The sequence below is a fragment of the Plectropomus leopardus genome, chromosome 7 (genome assembly GCF_008729295.1).
Source record: "Plectropomus leopardus isolate mb chromosome 7, YSFRI_Pleo_2.0, whole genome shotgun sequence".
NCBI classification, from domain to species: domain Eukaryota; kingdom Metazoa; phylum Chordata; class Actinopteri; order Perciformes; family Serranidae; genus Plectropomus; species Plectropomus leopardus.
In genome coordinates this window covers 28897797-28919544 of record NC_056469.1, presented here as the reverse complement: position 1 = coordinate 28919544, position 21748 = coordinate 28897797, and the positions used below count along the sequence as shown (strand labels likewise).

At 36.8% G+C, this 21748-nt stretch overlaps 3 protein-coding genes across 4 annotated transcripts in view; 2 read left to right on the top strand and 1 right to left on the bottom strand.

Annotated features, from left to right (window-relative positions):
• Nucleotides 1–981: 981 nt before the first annotated feature.
• LOC121945774 (apoptosis-associated speck-like protein containing a CARD) lies at nt 982–5229 on the top strand. 2 transcript variants are annotated; one of them, XM_042490107.1, is made up of 4 exons: nt 982–1319; nt 2315–2356; nt 3101–3160; nt 4504–5229. In XM_042490107.1, the coding sequence occupies exons 1-4, from the start codon at nt 1067–1069 to the stop codon at nt 4767–4769; spliced, it is 621 nt and encodes a 206-aa protein (XP_042346041.1). In that variant the 5' UTR covers nt 982–1066; the 3' UTR covers nt 4770–5229. The 2 variants fall into 2 exon arrangements, with proteins under 2 accessions (XP_042346041.1, XP_042346042.1); XM_042490108.1 differs by having other exon boundaries at nt 983–1319; nt 3101–3148.
• A 2128-nt stretch (nt 5230–7357) lies between these two features.
• Nucleotides 7358–21383, top strand: LOC121945668. The gene is made up of 19 exons (XM_042489968.1): nt 7358–7746; nt 9167–9440; nt 9712–9740; nt 10261–10528; nt 10854–10897; nt 11429–11717; nt 12623–12670; nt 13040–13083; nt 13851–14133; nt 14879–14919; nt 15608–15893; nt 16698–16741; nt 17833–18115; nt 18593–18753; nt 18872–19000; nt 19931–20066; nt 20225–20257; nt 21124–21152; nt 21363–21383. Exons 2-19 carry the CDS (start codon nt 9176–9178, stop codon nt 21381–21383), a joined length of 2433 nt encoding a protein of 810 aa, XP_042345902.1. The 5' UTR covers nt 7358–7746; nt 9167–9175.
• A 252-nt stretch (nt 21384–21635) lies between these two features.
• Nucleotides 21636–21748, bottom strand: part of LOC121945667 — a 40218-nt gene continuing 40105 nt past the window's right edge. Inside the window, exon 14 of the mRNA XM_042489967.1 lies at nt 21636–21644. Within this exon, the coding sequence (XP_042345901.1) occupies nt 21636–21644 (9 nt within the window). The remainder of the gene's footprint in view (nt 21645–21748) is intronic.

Below are 21748 nucleotides of genomic sequence, written 5' to 3'. Positions count from 1 at the left end.
TCAAATGTTGAATGAATGAAAGTTAGTCCTCCTCTCTGCTGCGGGGCAGATGCTGCTCGGACCGGGCGGTGTTTACGGCAGCTCGCTCAACTTCGTCGGTCGCTTTGACAAGAAACTTTAAATACAAAAGTCTCCAGAGAGTTTGGACAGTCGTCTGATTTTACCAGAAAGTTGGCAACACTCATATAGTGGTCTGGAAATCTCACGATCTCGTGTGTTTGAGGCGAGCCGACGGCGGCGTGTTTCATAATTCTTCCGGGTTCGGAATGCGGGGTGCGGACCCAATTGGATGTTACACTTGCATAACGCGCCTGGGTATGTGTGTGTACGTGTGTGTGTGAGTGTAGCCTATACTACATGCTGAAAAGAGGGTCACAGGAAGAAAGATCAGAGTCCAAAGTGGCCGTGTTTCTGCTAAAAACCCGCCGGAGCGAACCGAAACCAGCCCAGTGTTTCACAAACACACACAGTGATCCACACGTTATAGCCTAAACACACACGTGCACACAGGCACGCACACAGTAAAAAAATGTAAACAAAAAAAGACAAAATAATGCCTGTGTCACTCAACCCCCCCAATGTTCAATTCAAAGTCACGCCCTTGAAACCAGCTACCATCACAAGCTGGTTGGACCAGCTAAACCATCAAAAATGATGCAAAACACACCTTAAACTGGTCCAAAAAAGCAGGTCAACCGGCATATATATATGTGTGTGTGTGTGTGTGTGTGTATGGAGAGAGAGAGGGAGGGAGAGAGAGAGAGAGAGAGATCTTTATTGTTTTCTTATCTTATGACCTCAAGAAACGCAAGTTTGTTTTGTACCTGTGCAGTCACACTATTTTCATTTTGCACCAAAAAAGATAAATGAAACTTTGCAATACAAACAACAACAAAAAGAGTTATAACCTATGTATTCAGAATATTTGATCCTCACTTTTCCGGCAGCATTTGAAGGCAACCGTGAGCATTTCCTCATTTTAAACGCGGCAGCTCTTTAACGAGGGCGTCTTCCTCCTCTGCGCGGGACGATAAAAAGCTGACGGCTTGTGCTCTTTTGGTGAGAAATGCCTCCCAAAACCAAAAGAAAGGCTTTGGCAGACATGCTGGAGGACCTGTCAAAGGTAAACTTTGATAAGTTCTGCAGACAGCTGCTGGACCGCAGAGAGGAGCCCCGGGTCAGACGCAGCAAGGTGGAGGGCAAAAACTTCTTGGATATCGCGGACCTTCTGGTCTCAACTTTCACCGAGTCCCGAGCTGTGTCGGTGGCTGAAACCTTGTTGAGAGAGATCGAGTGCTACGAGGAGGCAGACACACTCGGTAAATATCTCCAAGGTTTGGCACGATGTGGCGACAAGAACGAGTCAGGCTGCAGAACATTTAACCCTTTAAATGTGCTTGCGTGGAAACTAGCGAGAATTGACAATCTTCATTTAAAGAGCGACTTCTACAGGAATTGATGTAGGTTACTCAAGTTGAAAATGAAAGTGGAGAAAAGATTGAATGAGGTCGCTTCCTTTTTACTTTAACTTCTAACAGTGGCGGACTCATGTCTTGCTTGTCTGGGGGCACCAGCACGCATTTAGGGGGGGCCTGTATACTGCTGCATTGCCTTTTCTCCACTGGAAGGGAACTAGTGTTGCCAGATTGGAAATGTTAAACTGTTGTACCAGAGGCTCAAAATGACCATATTCTGAGAAAAACTATTGCACGCCAGTAACAGTGTTTTTGTGACAAATCTACCCTTCTTACTGCTATAGAGAGAAGCTACTTCTCAGTCTACACGGCTCAGCCCACAGCTGACATCAGGGTTTTTTTTCTGGCATGCCGATTGAGGCAATTGGCGGTAAAGAGATTATGTGAGAAGTGATGCGTAAACATGGATGTAGGAGCCAAGAAATTAGATAAAATAAGACGTTCAAACTCAACCCAGCGCTTATTGTAAGTGTCACAATTGTCAAATTATCGTACATTATGGCTATTTTGGAATTATTGATCTTACAGTGGGCAAAATTATTGTACAAATACGATTATTATCGTACGTCTTGCAATACTGAAGGGAACCCTTCTGCATTACATTTAACTGCACAATGGACCACCCCGGAGAGCACTTTATCATCGACCTGCTCGATCACCACATCAAAGAAAATGTTCTTATTGACTTGCTCCCAGAAAGCAATCTCAAGTCTAAATCACAGTATGCTTGTTAATGTGTCCTTCATTAATCCTGTGTCCCACACTGTGATTTCATCATATTTATTTTATTTATTTATTTTATTTTCAGTTTCTAACCGAGTTTCTTCCTTTTTTTGCAGTTGAGGACACAGGTGGACAATCCTCCAAACCTGGTGGTTCCAGTGAGTTGTTCTTATTTTTAAAAAAGATATTACAGATTAGCTCTTGTAGAAAATGAGTTGTTTTTGGCATTTCACATTATGCTTTATCCTTCTTAAAAGTGAGCTGTTCTCGCTGCCGCAGTAAATTTAAGCATTACGGTGTAAATGTTGAACTGAAAACCTGTGCTTTAGAATTATTTTTTTAAATTGTCAAAATAATTTTAGATAAGCTCAGCCACACAAGCTCACACCTACAGTAGGTTATCTATCGAGAGAGACAGAAGATGAAGATGAGAATAGAATATAGCTTTTTTTCCAACACAGTAAAAAATTGTCTTTAGCTCACGAAAACATCTAAACAGCACAAGAATGTGCAACATATTAAAAAAATGTGGTAGAAAGGATAAAAATGTAAAGTAAAAAAAAATCAAAAACAAAGCATGACATATTTAAAATAAAATAAATAAAAAGATAAAGTTGAAAAAGGAGAAAAGTGGAAAAATAAGTTTTTTTTACTGAAAAACACATCAGCATAAAAAAGTCAAAATACAATAATATTTAATGCCTGTTTTATTTTGCAGTGGATTTTTTTTTTCAGTGCCAGTGTTTCATTTTTCAGTGTCAATGTTTATATCAGATGCCGAAATGTACTGTCACTGTTATCTTTTGTTTGCTGTATGTAACATATGGAAACAGAAGTGTGCTCAAACACTAGTTTGAGGTCATTTCTTTAAGCAATTTCAATTTTCCCAAATTCTGTTTCAGCTACAAGCCCCTCGGCTGGAGCATGTGGTGAAGATCCCATGGCAGACGGTAGGTGCTCAGGTAGTTTGATGTCCTCTCAGTATTCGTCTAGTTCTTCGCCTGTCAGTCAGATTGTCGAGAAGCTGTCCTGAAACCTGCCTCCTAAGTTACAGTTTTTCTCATTTGCTTGAACCCATTTGTCCATTCACAAGTAATGTTTCCAGCCAAAATGGCACATTTTGTTTGCAAAATGCTTTAACACTCGCAAAAAACATTAAAAACAAACAATAAAAGCGAATGTTTCCATCAAACAGCACAACCTGTGGTCAAAATGGCTTCACGATATTGGACTTTTTGCAGATAACGGATATAAAAGCAACTCATTTGGCCGATAACTGATACTGATTTCGATATATATCCACTTTTTCCTCACTTAGTATGAGTGATCATCAGGTCTCTTCTGTAGTGGGATAAACATCACAGTATTCACAGTCTTATCGCGATGGCCCATCAGCTCATGGAGACATGAAATACAATGATTTCCAGTATATGTACTATTGGGTCACTAAATCGTACACGTTGGGCTTTTTCAGGTTTTTTTCCCCATAAATATACTACGTTTCTTTTTGTTATTTTAAACCCAGCCAGTCATTGCAGAGTCATTTTTCCCTCGAGCCCAGCTGGGTGTAAGAGAAACAGAATCACAGTCAGGTTTTCTTACCAAGAACATCGACACATAAAAGGAATTTGACCTGTTTTTCTGGTGCAAAACAGTTAATGTAGAGAAATATTTAAAAGATAGTAACTTCGAGTGGAATACAATAAGTAAAAAAAAAAAGTAAATTGAAAAAAGTGTTGGAAAAAAAAGTTTGACGTCAAAGTTTGTGAAAAAATAATCTTTGTGAAGAGTGCAAGAGAGATGAGATGAAGATGTACACGCAATATAAAAACATAAAATAGAATATAAAGAACACAAAAATGTACGTACCAAAGGTACGATGGAGAATCAAGTCCAGTGTGTGTTAATGCAACACATGAGAGCTGATTTAGCCTGAAGATCAAGTGGATCTCAGTTTCACTGTGTTTAAGCAATCGAGAAAAACTGCAACTGAAGCCAGCTCTAGTCAGAAGGAGATTTCACCTCTGGCCATCGGAAGCGAAGGATGGCGGGTAAACTCTGTGAAAACTCCGGCCGTCTGAGCCCGGCTTTAGAGTCAGATCAATGTCAGTCTTATGTTTGTGCTGTTGTTTTGCGTAAAGAGTTTATCTTTGCATAAAAGCGACTTCTGTTTGGGTCTCCGGACCCACCTAGAAATCGCACAAGCTGGGGTCATACGTTTTTTTTCTCATAAATGTGCTAAGTTTTTTCATGTTATTTCAAATCCAGACAGTCACTGCGGAGTCATTTTCCCCTCTTTCCTCAGGGGTGCACTTCGTGGATAAACATCGAGCCCAGCTGATCGACAGAGTGTGCGAGGTTGCGTCCATTTTGGATGAACTTCTCGACGAAAAAATCATCCAACAGGGGAGTTACGATGAAATCCTGGCTATCCCTACATCTCGAGATAAGATGAGGAAGCTCTACTGTGGCCCTTTGAATGCTGCTGGACGTGACGGCAAAGACATCCTCCTCAAAATCCTCGAGAAAAAGGAGAGACCTCTCATTGATGACCTCAGGAGAAAGAAGTGAACAGTCTACCTGAGCAAAATTTTTTTTAGACGATAACAATGGGAAAATGTTAATGATAATACTGTATCTCTGTGGGGGTTTTCTACAAAAAATAGCTTTTTCTGCCTTAATTTTGTACTTGAATTTTATGAGAGATTTCCTGTAAGTTTTAAACCAAAATCAGAAAATGTTTGTCAGAAAAACATGTAAGAAATCAATGATAATCTTCAACAGACACGACATGTTTTATCTAACAAATGCAGTTAGAGTCTGTTTTTTAATCAAATTATTTTATGAAAAGTAAAACATGCACAATCATGAATTCTTATTTTGCATGTAAAGCTGGTTTAAAATGCCATTTTTGCCAAATATCCAAAAAGATTGTTTTATCCACTTTTATACTGTCCCATAAGAAAAAGTCGTCCAAAGTTGAAAATGTTCTCTTTTTTGGACACTGATATAAATTTATCATGAAATCTAATTGCTGTGTGTGTTTCTTACATTTTGAGTGAATGTCTAAAAAAAACAGCATATGGTGCAAATATAATGACAGTAGAGTGTATATATGTATTTTCTCCAGGTTTTTAAAAATGTGCACAACGATCTTAACATTTATGTCTGTCTTTGTTCAGACGGTTCCTTACTGATATTTTTCATCACTTTTTGCTTCTTTGAGAAAACAAGTGTTGTGGCTCTGAATGATTCCTGCAAACGCTGCTTCAGTGACAAACTACCACAGGAGGACTTTCCACCAACAACATGGTGACAGAAATGTGCTGCAAGTTCTCTCTTAAATGTTACGAACGTAAGGAAAGGCGTGCAAACAGGATCTACCTTCTCTTGTGTCTGACTTGCAGAAAATTATGTATTTTGTCTTAAGTGTTTTTACTCATGAGATGTCTGTATCTGAATGAACAGAAGGAGGCCAAATGCAGAGTGATATTTTAAATGGGGGAGCGCAAAGATTTTTTTAATTCTATTTTTTTGACATCAAGTCTGTTTACACATGTAGTGTGGAGAAGTTGCTGCAAATGTCGAACAAAAAAAAAGATTTATGAATGCTTTTGTGGCTCGGGGGTGTTGTTTCCCTCTGAGGTGACTAAAGCTAAAAGACTCCCAGATAACCATATGGGACTTTGTTTAAAACCTTTTTAAATACATCAGCAACATTATCATTATTTCATTTGACACAGAGCTTTTCAAAAGTTACTGACAAAAAAAGGTGATATAAGGTTTAAAGATGTGACGCTCCCAAAATTAGTGAAATCTTTTAAATCACTTCTCAACGCTTTATTTTTTAATTCTAGCACATATTTTTTTTACTTCCAGCATGTATTTGTTGGTCCAGTATTGCTTTTTTTAATCTGATATTATTGTCCTGTATTTTGCACACTTGATAGATATATATATATATATCCCTAAATATTTACATTCTTATGGTGTTATGGGAGCATGAGCTAGGGTGCAGACTTTGTTGTTTTATTATTTGAGTGACTTTGCAAGAATTGTCATTGCAAATTGTGTAAAAAAAAAAAAAAAAAAAAAAAAACCCCAAAATTACTTACTACTTACTAAATTAATTTTAATTTAAGCTCCAGAAAAATGTCATTCACAATTATTAGAGATTATTATTATTAAAATAAAATATTTTACAGAATTATCATTTTTAAGATGTTTTTTTTCCAGTCCATTTCATTATGTGTGTTTTAACTTTCCCTTTTTTGTTTATTATTATTATTATTCCCTTTTTTGTTTATTATTATTATTATTATTATTTTCATGTAGTTACGTTTGTACTTTTCTTCCCAGTTTCCAGTATCACTAATTTATCATTATATTATTATTTATCATATTTTTCATCAGTTATTTATTCTTAAAACCTCATATATTCGTAGAATAAATAGTGTGGTGCAAAAACTGTATATATTTTAAAATATTAACAGTATGTGTTTGACACATAGACGGTGTATAAAGGGTTAAGGTTTTTTTTTTGAGGAAATGTTGAGAGGGTGGGTCTGGGGTGGTTCCTCTGTAAATTACAAATTATTTGTAATCCCAACACGATTTTGGATAAGATACTTCCCTGTAACCAGTATACTTACGACTTCTGGCTGTTGAACCAGCCAAATGTAGAAATATGTATGGATTTTGAACTTTCTTCGTTATCAAAAGTGCACAGATACTGAAGCAAAGTTATTGAAGAAAGCGAACAGAGACACTCGGTGAGTTTGATTTCACCGTCCTGCACAATTACTCAACTTTAACAGAGTATTGTTTAACGGTTAAACTGTTTAAATAACGTCACCGTGATTAAAAACGGTTATGCAACATTAAAAGACGGAATCCAACTCTAAAAACACTCTAGTTCAGGGTTGTTTTGAAGATATTAGTCACATTTGTCTGGCTCGTTTCTGCTTTTACTTTTACCTTCCGTTTGACAGCCACGGAGAGTAGAAAAGGGACACGACAGGATTTCAAAAGATGGTAATTAAAGTGACGCTTGCGCAGTTAAATCTGGTCTGCTGATTCCTGGCCAGATTTCACTGCGCATGTGCTGTACCCCATGATCGCGAATCATCCGTGACGATGTGACTTCTCCTTTTTGCACCCTCCGTGTGGACCGCCGTCAGGAATGTCAGGAGACGTTTGTAAGCTAACTTGGCGATTGCTAGCTAACGTTAGCTGCTAATATTACATACGTTTTTTTTTTGTTTTTATTTCAAAGTAATTTTACTCGACAGTCGACGAAAAAACTGAATTAATTTAATATAAACCGACAGTTAACAGTCAATTTAAGAGACACTGTGCATGTGTTTGTGTATTTGAAAGCCAGACCTTAATAACTGAAAAGGGAAGTCAAGGGTTAGCACGGATCACAAAATTGAGTAAACAAAATTTGACTCAAGGAGACGATGGGGTTTCCTTGATTTAAAGGAGTTTGTCTACATGTAAAATCTACATACAACTGAGCAAACTATCTGCTGATGAAGACCGTGAGGTGAGGTTAAAAGCTCAGGAAAAAAAGTGAAATAGACCATTTAGTAATATTATTCAGTCATTGTACATGTTCACAGCTTTGGTCGCTGGCGTGATGATTATGTTATAGTTTTTAACCTCCTGTTTTTTTCTTAGCATTTCATTTGTTGTTAGGGACTTTTCTTTATTTTTCATTTAAGGATGGTGGCTGGGATGCGACTTTTTTGTTAACTCTCCTTAAAGCTACAAATACTTTTCCTTGAGCCTCTTTGAGTGACTTGTTGAAATTGCATGACTCTCCCTTCATCATAAAATAGTTGTTGGATTTTAAGCAGATACCCTTTGGTGTATGTTTGTGAAAAATTGAAAAGAAATCCTGAAGTTGAAAACTTCAACTTTTCACTGCGGCTGTGTTTGCAGATTAGTCAGTGCAAATGGTTTATTTTGGGCAAGACATGTAGAATCATTAAATTAATCAATTAGTTTTTTTAGATTATTAATTAATCATTAAAAAAATACTATTTTAAATATAGACTTGGTTATGTTTTTTTCTGTTAGTCCCACGTAATGTGTTCAAGGACTGTTGGAAATTTGAAAAACCCAACATTAATAATAAATTGTGAATTTCCTCAACTTTGGCACAAACGCCCACTTGCACTCAATAATGAACAAATGAGATTCTTGTGTTCAAAGGTCATAGGTCATTGTGACCTTGTGTCCATCACATTCATGTGAGCCCTATATCCCAAGACAATGTTAAGGTGATATTTTCATAAATTAGGCATAGATGTCCTCTTGGACACAATGGCGAACAGATTAAAATTTGGTGGACAATGGTGAAGTTCACTGTGACTAATTTACATGCTAGTTGTGAGAAAATTTCACACAGATGTCAAGTGGAGTAAAATTTTGAAGTGAAAGCATTTTATAGCCAAAATGTCAAAGGTCAACCTCACAGGGACTTATTAATATTCTGCAAACCTTTTTTTGTGGCCATTATTCAATGCCATATCTCATTAACACAAGGAGAGACATTTGGTTTGATACTGACATTAATCTTGGATGCACATCTTGCAACTGCTCTGATAGATCTTATGGGCTGCTTGGGGGAAGATGTGTAAAGCATCCATATTGTAGAATATGTAGCTTTTTTGTAGCAACATCTATATTTGAAGCATTGTCAGTGGTCATGACTACATATGAGTCTGGACAGACATGGATTTAAAGTGAAACTGCAGCTTACCTTGTTTGACAAGGCGGCATACAACTGCAAGTCGCTAATTATACAATCTGTTGATTTTCGAAATAAAAGTAATAAGAGACACATCAATAACTCTGGCATTGTTGAAATCTAAAGAGATCAGTTTCAACATTATGGTCGATCACACCAACAGACATCCTGTCCTGCGTGTACTGCATGATATGTCCTTTTGATTTTCCAGGTGGAAACAATGACGGCAAAGAAGGTGCTTTTTGATACACTGAATGATTTGAATTCAGAGGAGCTCGATAAATTCAAGTCACTCATTGAATTGGAGGAAGATTTTCCACCCATCCCAAGGAGTCGACTGAAAGTGGCGAACACACATGACACAGTAGAGCTGTTGCTGGATTTGTACAGAGACAAGTGTGTGGAGGTGGCTCAAAGGAGTTTAAGGAGGATGAACAGGACCGACCTGGTGCAGAGATTATCAGACATCAGCTCAGGGACCAAAGGTAAAGCAAAGAGGACATGTTACATAGATATTTTTATAGTGTAAGAAAAGGATCATTTTATGATCAGATCTTTTAAAGTCTGAGTATTTTGCAATAATAAATAAATCCAAAAAACACCGGCTAAAATATCTTTAAGTAGCTCTGTGTCACTGTGAAGGAGGTTTAAGTGTCACTTTGGGATGAAATAACTTGATTCATAAATGTTCATAAAGCATATTAAATCATTTACTATTATTATTACTATTATTTTTCTGTTTGTTTTTTTCCTCAGAGAAACAGCGGCCTTTGCTGAATCAGAGAGTAAGTAATGTTTGTAAACCACTTTTTCACAGGCATGGATGTAAACTGATCCGCAGAGTCATACAACCGCAAGGCAATGATATTAGTGGAATACCATAAGGGAAGCAGAAGTGGAGTTTTAAAATCGTCTTCAGATAGTGTTCTTATTGAACTTATCAAGCTGCAGACGGCAAGAGAAATTCACAACATTTAAATACCAATAATTATAATAATGTGGTCATTATTTATATTAGAAATAAAGATGCAATTGGTTAAGCGATCACTCCATTTTAAAATAAACAGACTAATTGTAGTTTTTAGAGAACTGTGTCTGAAAGTGTCACATCCAGGCAGTCCAATAAAATACAACGCATGAACCTGTTTATTCAAATAAAATACTTGCGTGATATTATGGATGTGCTCTTACAAAATCCACAATGCTAAAACTTAGACATTGATGAAATTTTAACAGAAAATCAGTCATCATCAAAGTCGGCAAACCACACATTTTCCCCACTAATACTTTCTTTGTATTTTCCAGGTGGAAACAATGGTGTTTGCCATAGAGCTGCTGTTGGAAACACTGACTGATATGAATGACAAGGAGTTTAAGAAGTTCCAGACAGCTGTAGGCCAAATAAACCCCGAAAGATCCGACTTGGATCAATGGATAGACATGGAGGACATTGTGTTTTTCATTGTGAAGACCTACGGCCAGCAGTCTGTGGAGATGATAAAGGAGGTTTTCAAGAGGATAAGGAGGACTGATCTGGTGCAGAGGTTGTCAGACAGCAGCTCAAGACCCAAAAGTAAGACAACAGAGACAAGAATGTCTTAAAACTGGTCCTTAATATGTGTCTCAGCTGTTTAGACACCATGTCTTCAACTCTTTGCGTCATAAATGATAAGACGTATAGTGTAAAGAAAAGAAGACACCACTTATGGCATGCAAATGATACTTTATGATCCATGTGAAATATGAAAAATATTTTGGGAATGGGGGCATAATATCTGATACATTATATGTAACTGTTGATAAGATTCAGCTGTAATTTTTTGTTGACCTTTTTTAAAAAAATTTACACAGCAGTGTTGATGATGTCGATCATTAGTTTTTATTTCCTGTTTTCTCAGAAAAACACTCTGTGGATAAACACCTGCCTACACTGATCCACAAAGTGAGTGATGCCACGTCTGTCTGACCATGCAGAGTACAGCTTTTATTCAATATTTTGAATTAATATCATTATCACTAATGATGAATTAAAGCAAACTCATGATTTTAATCAGATGTTTTTCACAGAACTGAAGCTGAGATCAATTTGAGCTCAGTAATGTTCCCATTATCAAGTCTTTGTATTTTGTACAGTTTTTCAAAGACTTAAAGTGCTAAACATAAAAAAGAGAAAATACCTTCATTGTGCTCAATTCAGTTTATGGCAGCACAATTAAAGAGTTACAGCCTGGAAATAAAACTAAACGAACATTAATCAGGAAACTGATATTAAAGAGTAGAAGGAAAAGAGGATCAATCTCTGCTCTAACAAACAGATGATTACCAAATGTATCAGTAGCTTCAGTATCACTGTAGAAAAATACATTTTACAATATTCAGATGTGTAAAACAATAATAACAACATAGATAAGGTGAAAAAGATACATCTAATAAATATAATTTTCTCTGTGAACATGTACTTATAATTTTCCAGGTGGCAACAATGAGTGCTGTTAAAGAGCTGCTTCCAGAAACACTCATGGATTTGAGTGACGAGGAGTTCACGAAATTCAAGTGGTTACTGCCATTAACGTTCTTCCAGAGGAGCCTTGAAATTACCCCATGGACACGACTGTGTGGTATTGACGAGGCAGACCGACTGGTGGATGTGATGATGGAGAAGTACGGTCAGCAGTTTGTCGAGATGACTGAAGAGATTTTAATGGACATGAAGAGGACTGATCTGATGCAGAGGCTGTCAGAGACCAGCTCAGGACTCCAAGGTAAGAGAAAGAAAACAGCTGTGTAACTTCACTGAAATAATAATTTCATACAGATGATTACAAAACCAACAGCTTAGAGTATGAAGCAGTTCTTTACTAGCAAATTAAATGATGACTTGAAATGGATGCCTGTGCTCATGTGGTTGTTTGTGCACGAACGCACGCAACAGGCTTTGAATAATTGCTTACACAGGGAAAGTATGCAGAAAAAGAAAAGGAATCTTGCTGCGGGCGTGTATTACGTCATCAACTGCGGCAAGGTCATTGGGACCAAAGTAAGAAAAACTCAAAATTGTAAAGGGGTATGACAACAATTGTAACTACAGAAACTGAAACAGTAGACTTTCCTATATAAATGATGCTAAAATATCAGATATTTGTCAAAAAGATAATTTAAAATGATGTAGTGAAGTCTGTAAAAGTAACCCCTGTGGGCAAAAACCTCAGGTTTTTACTCTTTTCTGAACTCTCAGTTTTTAACTCTTCGTATGCCTCAGTACCGGCGATAACTTAGGTATTATCACTGAATATAACTAAGATTATCACTAATCTTGGGTGCCCACCTGGAAACTGTGCTGATTGTATAGATCGTATTCTGTGCTGCTGCACGAAGGTGTGTGTGAAGCATCCATGTTCAGTGTGGTGGTTATTCTAGTTTCTGCTTTGCAGGGAACTTACTTTAGTTTGTGCGAGGTTTCTATACGTGTTCATCTACATGTTCATCTGCTCCAGCAGCATTACTGCTTAATGCTAACGTCAAGGAAACCTGTCAACTTGGCTGCTGATGTTGGCTGAGTAAGGTAGATTATTACAGTATTTTCTTGTTGTTTCCCTCTGTGATCGCTGTAACTGTGGCTCCCTCTCGCCCTCACACACAACTGCAACTGTCTTTAAATGTGTTGCAGCTGCAGGATCATCAGCTGAAGCATCTGGTGTAAGAGCCACAGAGGGAGGTATGTGTCTACACCTAAACACTTTAATCAAATATAACAAAATAATGTTACTTATTCAACTAAAAGTAATGTTTTTCCAAAGCCCTGAAGTTATCAAGGTGTTAAGTTATGTTATTAAGTTAAGTTATTATTATTATTAAATTAAGTTATTAATTTACATTTCAGTGTATGAAACATAGAACACAGACTTTCAGAGCAAATAAGACATCAGGTGAAACCGGCACTTTATTTTTATGAAGTTGTTATTAAGTCGATTTCTTGTTCATTTTGCAATAAATCCTTGATATTCGAATTGTTAAAGTCTGACAGTGTCTGATTATTAAGACTGCTGTTAAATCATACAGTCATTTATTTTTCTTTTCTTCTCAGAGAAGCACTTTGTGGATGAACAGTGGCCTGCACTGATCCAGAAGGTGAGGAATGTCACACCTGTCTGACTTTAAACCAAAGCTCACGCAATTAATTTGTTATCTGATTGACATAAAATGAATCATGACCATTTTGACAAATGTTAAAGTCCCCTTTTCTTGCAAAAATGCTAACAATGTTGTTGTGAGAATCTTCTTCTTTTCTCTGTTTTGTATAATTGTGAACTGATGATTTTTGGACTTTGGGCAGTCAGACAAAACAAGACGTCTGAGGACGTCATTATGGACTTTAAGGCTACTGTAACTTTCATGAAATTAACTTTGTATCATATTTGCTGAAACTGTTAATATATTCTGAAAGAAATACATCAGGCAGACGGTCTGTGGGGAAAAAAACATGTTCTGTATCTACTGCCTCTAATGCCATTTACTATGATGATGTTGTGGTGCGGCAGCAACAATCTATCAGAGACGGGGAGTCTCTAACGCAGCTATCAATCATGTCAATCATTGGTTGTAACTGAACAGCGATCAAACTGTCAAACCAGGCAGTGCTGATAAGATGTGAATCAAGATTCTGTTTCTGCATTGTCTGTTTCTCACCTCAGATGTTTTTAGGAACATATCTTTGAACGTTTAGCTGTAAAATGAGAAAGTTGGTGCTGCTTGTGGGTGGAGCTTGGTACTTGGTATTTTCATATTTCACATTTCTAAAACTCAGACATTGATAAGATGTGAACATAAAAATCAGTTGTCTTTCAAGTTGACAAACTGTGCTTTTTCTCCGTGAACATTTCCTTTGATTTTACCAGGTGGAAACGATGGTGCCTGTCATAGAACTGCTTTTACAAACACTGGCTGACCTGAGTGACCAGGAGCTTGAGGAGTTCAACAGCGTCCTCCTGAGCGAAACTGACTTTGACTTTTCAGACATCTCATCGATGCTGCTGGTGATTAAAGACAGGCAGGTCACAGTGTTTGTAATGGTGCAGACCCACGGCCAGCAGTCTGTGGAGACGACCAAGGAGGTTTTAAAGAAGATAGAGAGGACTGATCTGGTGCAGAGGTTGTCAGACAGCAGCTCGGGATCCAAAAGTAAGACAACAAAGACAGAGACATCTTAAAGTCATAAAACTGATACCTAGCACGTGTCTAATAAGTTTTAAACTTTGTCTCCTTCTCTTTACATGATACACTATATGGACAAAAGTATTGGGCCACACCTCTTAATCACTGAATTCAGTTTTCATTCAGTCTCATTGCCACAGTGTATATTAGCAAGCACCAGCACCATGCAGCCCACAGACACACTCCAAAGTCTTGAAGGTGGGGGTGGTGTAGCTGCAAGGGGGGGGGGGGGGGGGGACTCCTATTTTACTCCATATTTTTGCCTATGGATTTATAATGGGATGTCATAAAAGCTTCTGTAGGTGTAATATGTAGGTGGTCCAATACTTTTGTCCCTATAGTGTAAATAAGATTTACAGTATACTGTTGAGAAAAAAATATGCATTATCTGTTGCACAGATTGATGTGAAATATGAACATTATTTTGGAAGTGAAGGCTGAAACTGACTGGAGGTTTAAGTATTTAAGTATTAAATTATTTAAGTGTTATTTAAGTATTTATATTGATTTTAAAAGGCCCATCTAGGGACAGGCAATGAAAATTAGCTGAGGCTATAAAAAGTCGTATGCTGTATACTTGTCCCTATACAAATAAACATGAAATAAGTGTACTTTGTATTTTGTACATTTTTACAAAATAATATGGCCTGAAATCTGTTTATAATCAGATGTGCGATCAGTCACTTATGACTTTGACCACTTTTCTCCTCAGAGAGACACTTGGATGAACAACAATCTGCACTGATTCACAAAGTGAGTAATGTCACATCTGTCTAGCTTTATACAGCACAGCGTTCATTCCAAAAATGCAAGTTAAAAATGACTGTTATCTTAAACATTTTTATGGTATGACCCAAGCTCATGATTGATCATCAGTTCACAGAACTGTAGCTTTGTTCAGGTTGAGCTCTTTAGCAGTAATTTCATCCAAAATTTTTGATATGATGGATATCTACCACTGAAGATGAGATGAGGGAATAAGTCAGCATGTACATTTGTCATTGTCCCCACCCCCCATCTCAACAGTAAAGACAGTTTGGAAAGTTTATTCACCATAAACATCCATTTTTTCTTCTTTAAACCATTTTTAAAAGCATTAACCAAAATATCAAAAATGAAATAATGAAAAGAATTTTTGAGCCACGGTGACTCATTTTAGTATTTGTAAAACGAGTTGCAGCCTATTAATAATAAGGTAAACATTAACCAGTTTATAAGAATTAAAACGGAAAAGGAAAAGGGAACATCTTTGTTTTTTTCTCAAAAAAACCCCACAAAATATACTAAAACATAATCATACAAATCATTTTAAAATAAAGAACAAAACTGAACAAACTGTAAACAGCAATCACCATTTTTACTACAAACACTGATGAGATACAAAGAGACTTACTTATAACTGAATTAACTTTATAACCTATAAATGTGTTTATTGTTTCAGATAGCAGCAATGGCAACTGTTAAACACGTGCTTTTGGAAACTTTGAATGATTTGAGTGACGAGGAGATCGAAACATTCAAGGAGTTCCTGGAGTGGATTATCGAGCAGAAGAGCTTAAAAGACATGTCATCATTTTTCAGCCTTACAGAAAACAGAGCAGAAATGGTGGATATGATGATAGAGACCTACAGCCAACAGTCTGTGCAGTTAATCACAGAGGTTTTAAAGAAAATGAACAGGACTGATCTGATGCAGAGGTTGTCCATGCCCAGCTCAGGACTCAAAGGTAAGACAACAACAAAACAGTCACATTACATAATCTCATGTGCTCATAAATGTCTGATAAATAAATTTAATAATTAGTAATATGAAAGTAAATCTTATTGAGTACAAACTGTTATCACCAGAGCGAAATATATAACAACTGGGGACGTTGATCAATAAATAATTCATGAAATAAGTCATGGAATCAACACGTCTCACAGTCTCAAAAATTCAACAAAACAAGTCAACAAAAATTGAATGTTATAACAGGACTCAGACTAACTTTAGAAAGTGGCTGACAGGCTGGCAAAATTTGGCACAACTTTCTGGTTTGACTTGGATGAACTGATTAGATTTTGGTGGTTAAAGGTCAAGGTCACTGTAACCTTCTCTGTCTCATTCTTGTTATATCTCAAAAACGCTTTGAGAGACTTTTATCAAATTTAGCACCACTGTCTAGTTGGATTCAAGGATGAACCAATTAGATTTTAATAGTCAAGGTCAGGGTCACTGCGAACTTGTGCCCACCTCATTCACATTAATATGAAATTTATCAAATGTAGCACAAACTTCCACTTGAATTTTTTATTTTGGTGGTTGATGGCCAAGATCACTGTGACCTTACACTTGTCTCATTCTCCTGAATGCAATATGTCAAGAAATGGACTTGAGGGAATTTCTACAAATTTGGCAAAAACAATCGTCTCATTCTTGTGAAAGCGATATCGATAATTTGTGTTATTTTCTTTTCTTCTTAAAGTCGATTGTACTCTGTTACATCAGAGTAGAATCATATGACTCATTTTAAATGCCTTTTTTTCTTTAGAGAAACAGTCTGTGGATGAACATCAACCTGCAGGATTGGAGAAAGTGAGTCTGACTTTAGCGCCCAGATGCAACAAACCAACATCATAGAACTATTGGTGACAAACGCCCCTTGCTGCGCCTCCTTGCTTTGCCATGTCTCAGCCAAAAAGTTGCACATGAACACACCGAACTGACGGCCCACCAGCTTGTATGTTCTACGCCTGTATTTGAGGAAATTCCTCTTCATACCAGCAAACAGTGGTTGTCTGTAATTAGCATTTAAAATAGAAACCAGAGTGCCATCTGGATGGTAGTTAGCCAGTTAACACATCAACAACACAATCCAATATTAAAAGAATAGAGTATATTTACTGTGCGCCCATCACCAACAACTCAACCCAGCAGGAAATGTTTCAGCAAAAGAGCTCAATGACTGAAGAAAAACAATCGCTTGTGATGTAACAAGTTTGTTTCCACCTCAGTCCGTCTCAGCTTTGTTAACTTTCCTCACTTCTGTTTCTTTTCTCATGCGCTGAGCTGAAAGCCCAATAAACTCCACCCCACTCAACATGTTGAATCAGTGAAAAAAAAAAAGAAAAAGTATACAAGTGGTGACGAGGGCCAGCGGTGCAGGACACAAAGCAGTGATTAGAGCGATGGATGCGCAGCAACGACTCAACATTGACTAACAACTGACCGTGGGCTTGGTGTGTCAGGGCCTTTACACATGACAACTTTCACTCATTAGATGCAGATTAAAAACTCTCCTCATCCTGAACAGAATAAATGATCATACAAGACAAACAAAGTGTTTTATATTTGGTGGTTCTCACAGTGTTAAGATTGAGCCCTTTAGTAATAATGTTATTCACAATTAATGTTATAGAAAAACTAAATTTAAATGGGGTAAAATGTTTCTTTGAGCTACTGTTATCAACACTGCGTTAAATGAATACACAGACAATACTTTGTGTTTGTAAAGACAATGCGAAAATATTATCAGTAGATCAACAAATGTATTAATGTCTTGAGTGACCCTCTAACATTAATACTCCACTTCTAACGCACTGACACGGATAAAATGCGAAGAAATAAATCTTTGATCTCAATCAAGAAATTACACATTTGCTTAATGTATCCTTTGAATTTTTCAGGCAGCAGAAATGTCAGCTGTGAAAGAGATTCTTCTGGAAACACTGAGGGGTCTGGGTTTTAAAGCGCTGGAAAAGTTCAAGACGTTACTGCAGTTCACCTACTTTCAGAAGGGTCTTCCACAAATCTCACAGAGAAGACTGGAGCGGGCAGTCAGTGCAAAAAGTATAGCGAGTCTGATAGTGGAGAATCAGCAGCCTGTGGAGGTGACCAAGGAGGTTTTCATGGACATGAATCGGACCGATCTGGTAACAAAGTTGTCAGTCATCAGCTCAAGACTCAAAGGTCAGAATAAAAAGACAAACTGTCGCATTACGCAGTAATTTGTTTCTCATAAATGTCTAATAAATAGATTTTAGAATTCATAGTGAAACTGTGCTCAATCTTTATTTAATCTCTGGTGAAATACCAAAACAATTAAGCATCGGGAGCAATTCGTTGTCACTATGGTGTAGATTTTAGCATTTTCTGTGTTTAATTTTCTTTGAAAGCAACTGAACCTTGTTTATAGGGAGCAAAAAACTAAGTACAGTTTGAAGTACAATATCAAATTATACTGGAGCTCAAAAATTACCACTGACTTAAATCAACACCTCTCTGACACACTGAATATTATCATTTGACAGCATAAAAAATTGCATATTTTTTCACAATTCGAACTATAATCTTTACAAAGGTTGTATTTATTAAAACTTTTTGAAAATCAGAATGTATACAAAACCTGAAGCAATTTTTTTCTCCTCGTACTTGTATTGTCTGCAGATTACGACCCGACAATCAGTGTTTCCTCTCCCAGAATGGACCTGATGAAATATGGCTTTGGCGTCAGAGCACACTGTAAAGTGTTAATATACAAGACTACATCACCGTTCCTCACACTCCATGTTTACCTGATCCCAGCACACAATCCTGCTGTACAACAGGTTATTTTACATCTTTCCATCAGCAATATCAGTCATAATAAGGCACAGAACAGACAACAATATTGGCTGCATTAACATTGGGCAAATTTTGTGTTAATAATGTTTTTTTTGTCTACAGAACTTAGACATGATGGAATTATCCCGTGGGCACAAAAAAATCCTAAAGCCACATCCGGAGATGCCCCTGAAAATGCGTGATTGTTTCATCCTTTCAACAGATGTGGACGGGGCAAAAATTTTTCCTTCAGTATGTTTTGTGTGCTTTTTATTATATGTAACTGACTGTGGTTCAGTAATGACTTACTGTAGATACTATAGGATGAGCACAATGGAACATTGACTGCTTTATTTGGATATTTTAAGGAAGAAATCATGCCAAAGTGATCAAAATTTACCTTCACTCACGTTTGGTGTCTCGCAAAATGATGAATATGTCTCACAAGATTGTGGGTCAACATAAATACAGTATGACACTGCTGTGTGAGTCCTGTGTGGTGAGGAAAGAGCCGGAAAGTGATAAATCGCACCCTTTCTACAATGAATATTAGATGTCACCATCAGGACAGGGAAACAGGCCACCTTTGCGGGCTACCCAGTCCCAGAGATCCTTCAAACTTTCCAGTGTAGCTTTGTTAAACACATCTGGTACAAAGTGTGTGTCACTTGTGTGTGTGTCAACATCAAATGTCTTTTTGTTGTGGTTTTATTCATCTGACAGTTGCCACAGACACAGAGAGTTTACGAATGATAAAGTGACTAACCAAGTCATTTTGAAATAGTCTATATCTGCATCAAAATTTCCAAAAACATCTGTGGAAGGCTTCAGCGCTTGAAAAAACCATTTTCCACTTACATATAGTCATCTGTGTGACACTGTCTACTGTAGTGATGAAGTCTCAGAGAGGTCGAGACATATTTGAATGCACTGTATCATTCTTATGTCATCTGGTGAAATTTAGCCTCAGGAGCTCTGCAGCATCACGAGCACCTTAACACTTTACCAAAACTTAGAAAAGTTTAGCAGATGTCGTCATCTTTGTTGTCCCTGTCTCTAGATTACTGTAAGTCAAATGTTACCTCCGCTTTCTTAACCTTATTTGATTACAAGAAAATGAAAAAAAGATGGTAAATTTTAGCTCAAAGTCTAACATCGTTTATGTTCATCGTTTTTTTTCAGGAAATGAATCTCATATATGAATGCAAACATCCAGTTTCCTTTGAAGTGATCATTAAAAATGCAGACTCAGACTTCAGGCTCATGCTCACATCAAAACAAGAGCATCGAACAGTATGGACCTGTGAAATTCGAAAAGGTCAGTTGTAGACATTTTACCTACACTGTCTGTGTATCACTTTTATTTTGTGTTTTATTTTGTATTTAGTGAAGCAGGTTTCTGCTGTTAGATAAAGGTATTAAATTTAATGTATATCCATCCATATTTTCTTCTTCTTTTTTTGTTTTTGTTTACAGATGACTACCAAAGCAGCACTGGTTCTTTACAAGGTAAGACCTTTCAATTGTTCGTATTTCGAAGAATTGCACTTTTGATTTCAGAGAGTGAAAAAGCTCAGCTCTGTCTGTCTGTCAGCTGTCTGTTAGTCTACTCTGAGACAAACACACACCACTTCCAGAACACACATATATATTGTAATTGGAAGATTTTACTCTTTACAAAGGTTGCATTTGTGGCTTTTGTTTTTATTAAAGTTGTTCAGATTTAATGGGTGTTCATGATACAGTGTCCAATATTTTTCTCTCTGTCATTGATTTTTATGTTAAAATTGGGCAGAATTGATCGTTATTTTGTAATTATCCTCAAAGGTCAAGTGTGCAGGATTTAGGGGGATTTGTTGGCAATGGCAGATGGAATATTATATGTTTTCTGTATCACCTGAAAACAAGACTCATTATGTTGCCTTAAAATGAAGCACCATGTCTACAAACATAAACTATTTATTCATTCATTATTCATTCATTTATTCAGGTTTTTTTTTGGAGAGGAAAAGATCTCTGTGGATAATGAGGCTCACAGTTCAAACCTACTGAACACCATCTGCATCGGAGAAACAAACATTTTTACAGCGAAATTGCTTTATTCAGCATTTTTACAGCTCTTAAAGTCAGTGTCTGTTTGTTTTGTAAAGGAGATCAGCAGATTATTCGGCTCGAGGTAAAAACCTGAACACTGATTAACTTCTAACTGGGAAAAGTTTCAGTTGGTTGCAGTTTAAAATCCTCACTGCTGGACACCACTAAGTCTCCCCAAAGCTTATATGATGTTTCATTCAAAAGCAAGTAATATGACAGAAGTTGTTTGTATGCTAATTTTAAATCAGTAATGACTCTTTTTCTGTTTTCTTTCTCCTCAGAGGAACGTCAGTCTGAACTGATCCGCAAAGTGAGTAAGGTCACATCAGACACACTTTACACAACACAGCTTTCGTTGAATTGTTACAGGTTAAAAATGATCCTCATGTTGACAGTGAAGAGGTTAGGGTTAGGGTTAGGATGATTACAGGGAGAGTTGGAGAGAGTCAATTAAGCACAATTACTAATAACCAGTTTATAGAATTTATATTTCGTCTTTTATTCGTCTTTATTTTTTAAGCTATTTTACCTTTCCAATTGATGTTTTATCTATTTTGTTTCTTTTATTTGTGGTTTTATCGCTTTTATTATTTCTGATGTTGTTTTTCGTTTATATCTTTGTATTTTTTAGTTGCCATTTTACGTCCTACATCTTGCATTATTTGTCCCCTGGTTTTAATTTTGTCCTAACTCTACCCTAGTTTCATCTTGTTTGTGTCTTGCTTGGCGACTGTTTGGCTTTCTCTTGTTGTATCGCTCCTATTTCTGCTTTTTCTTTGTTTGTTAAAGCGCTTTATAAACTCTGTTATTAAAGGTGCAATATAAACAAAGTTCCTTTTATTATTATAATTATTAAATATTATATAGTTATCTCAAAATTAGATTTCACCAAATGTACCACTCGGC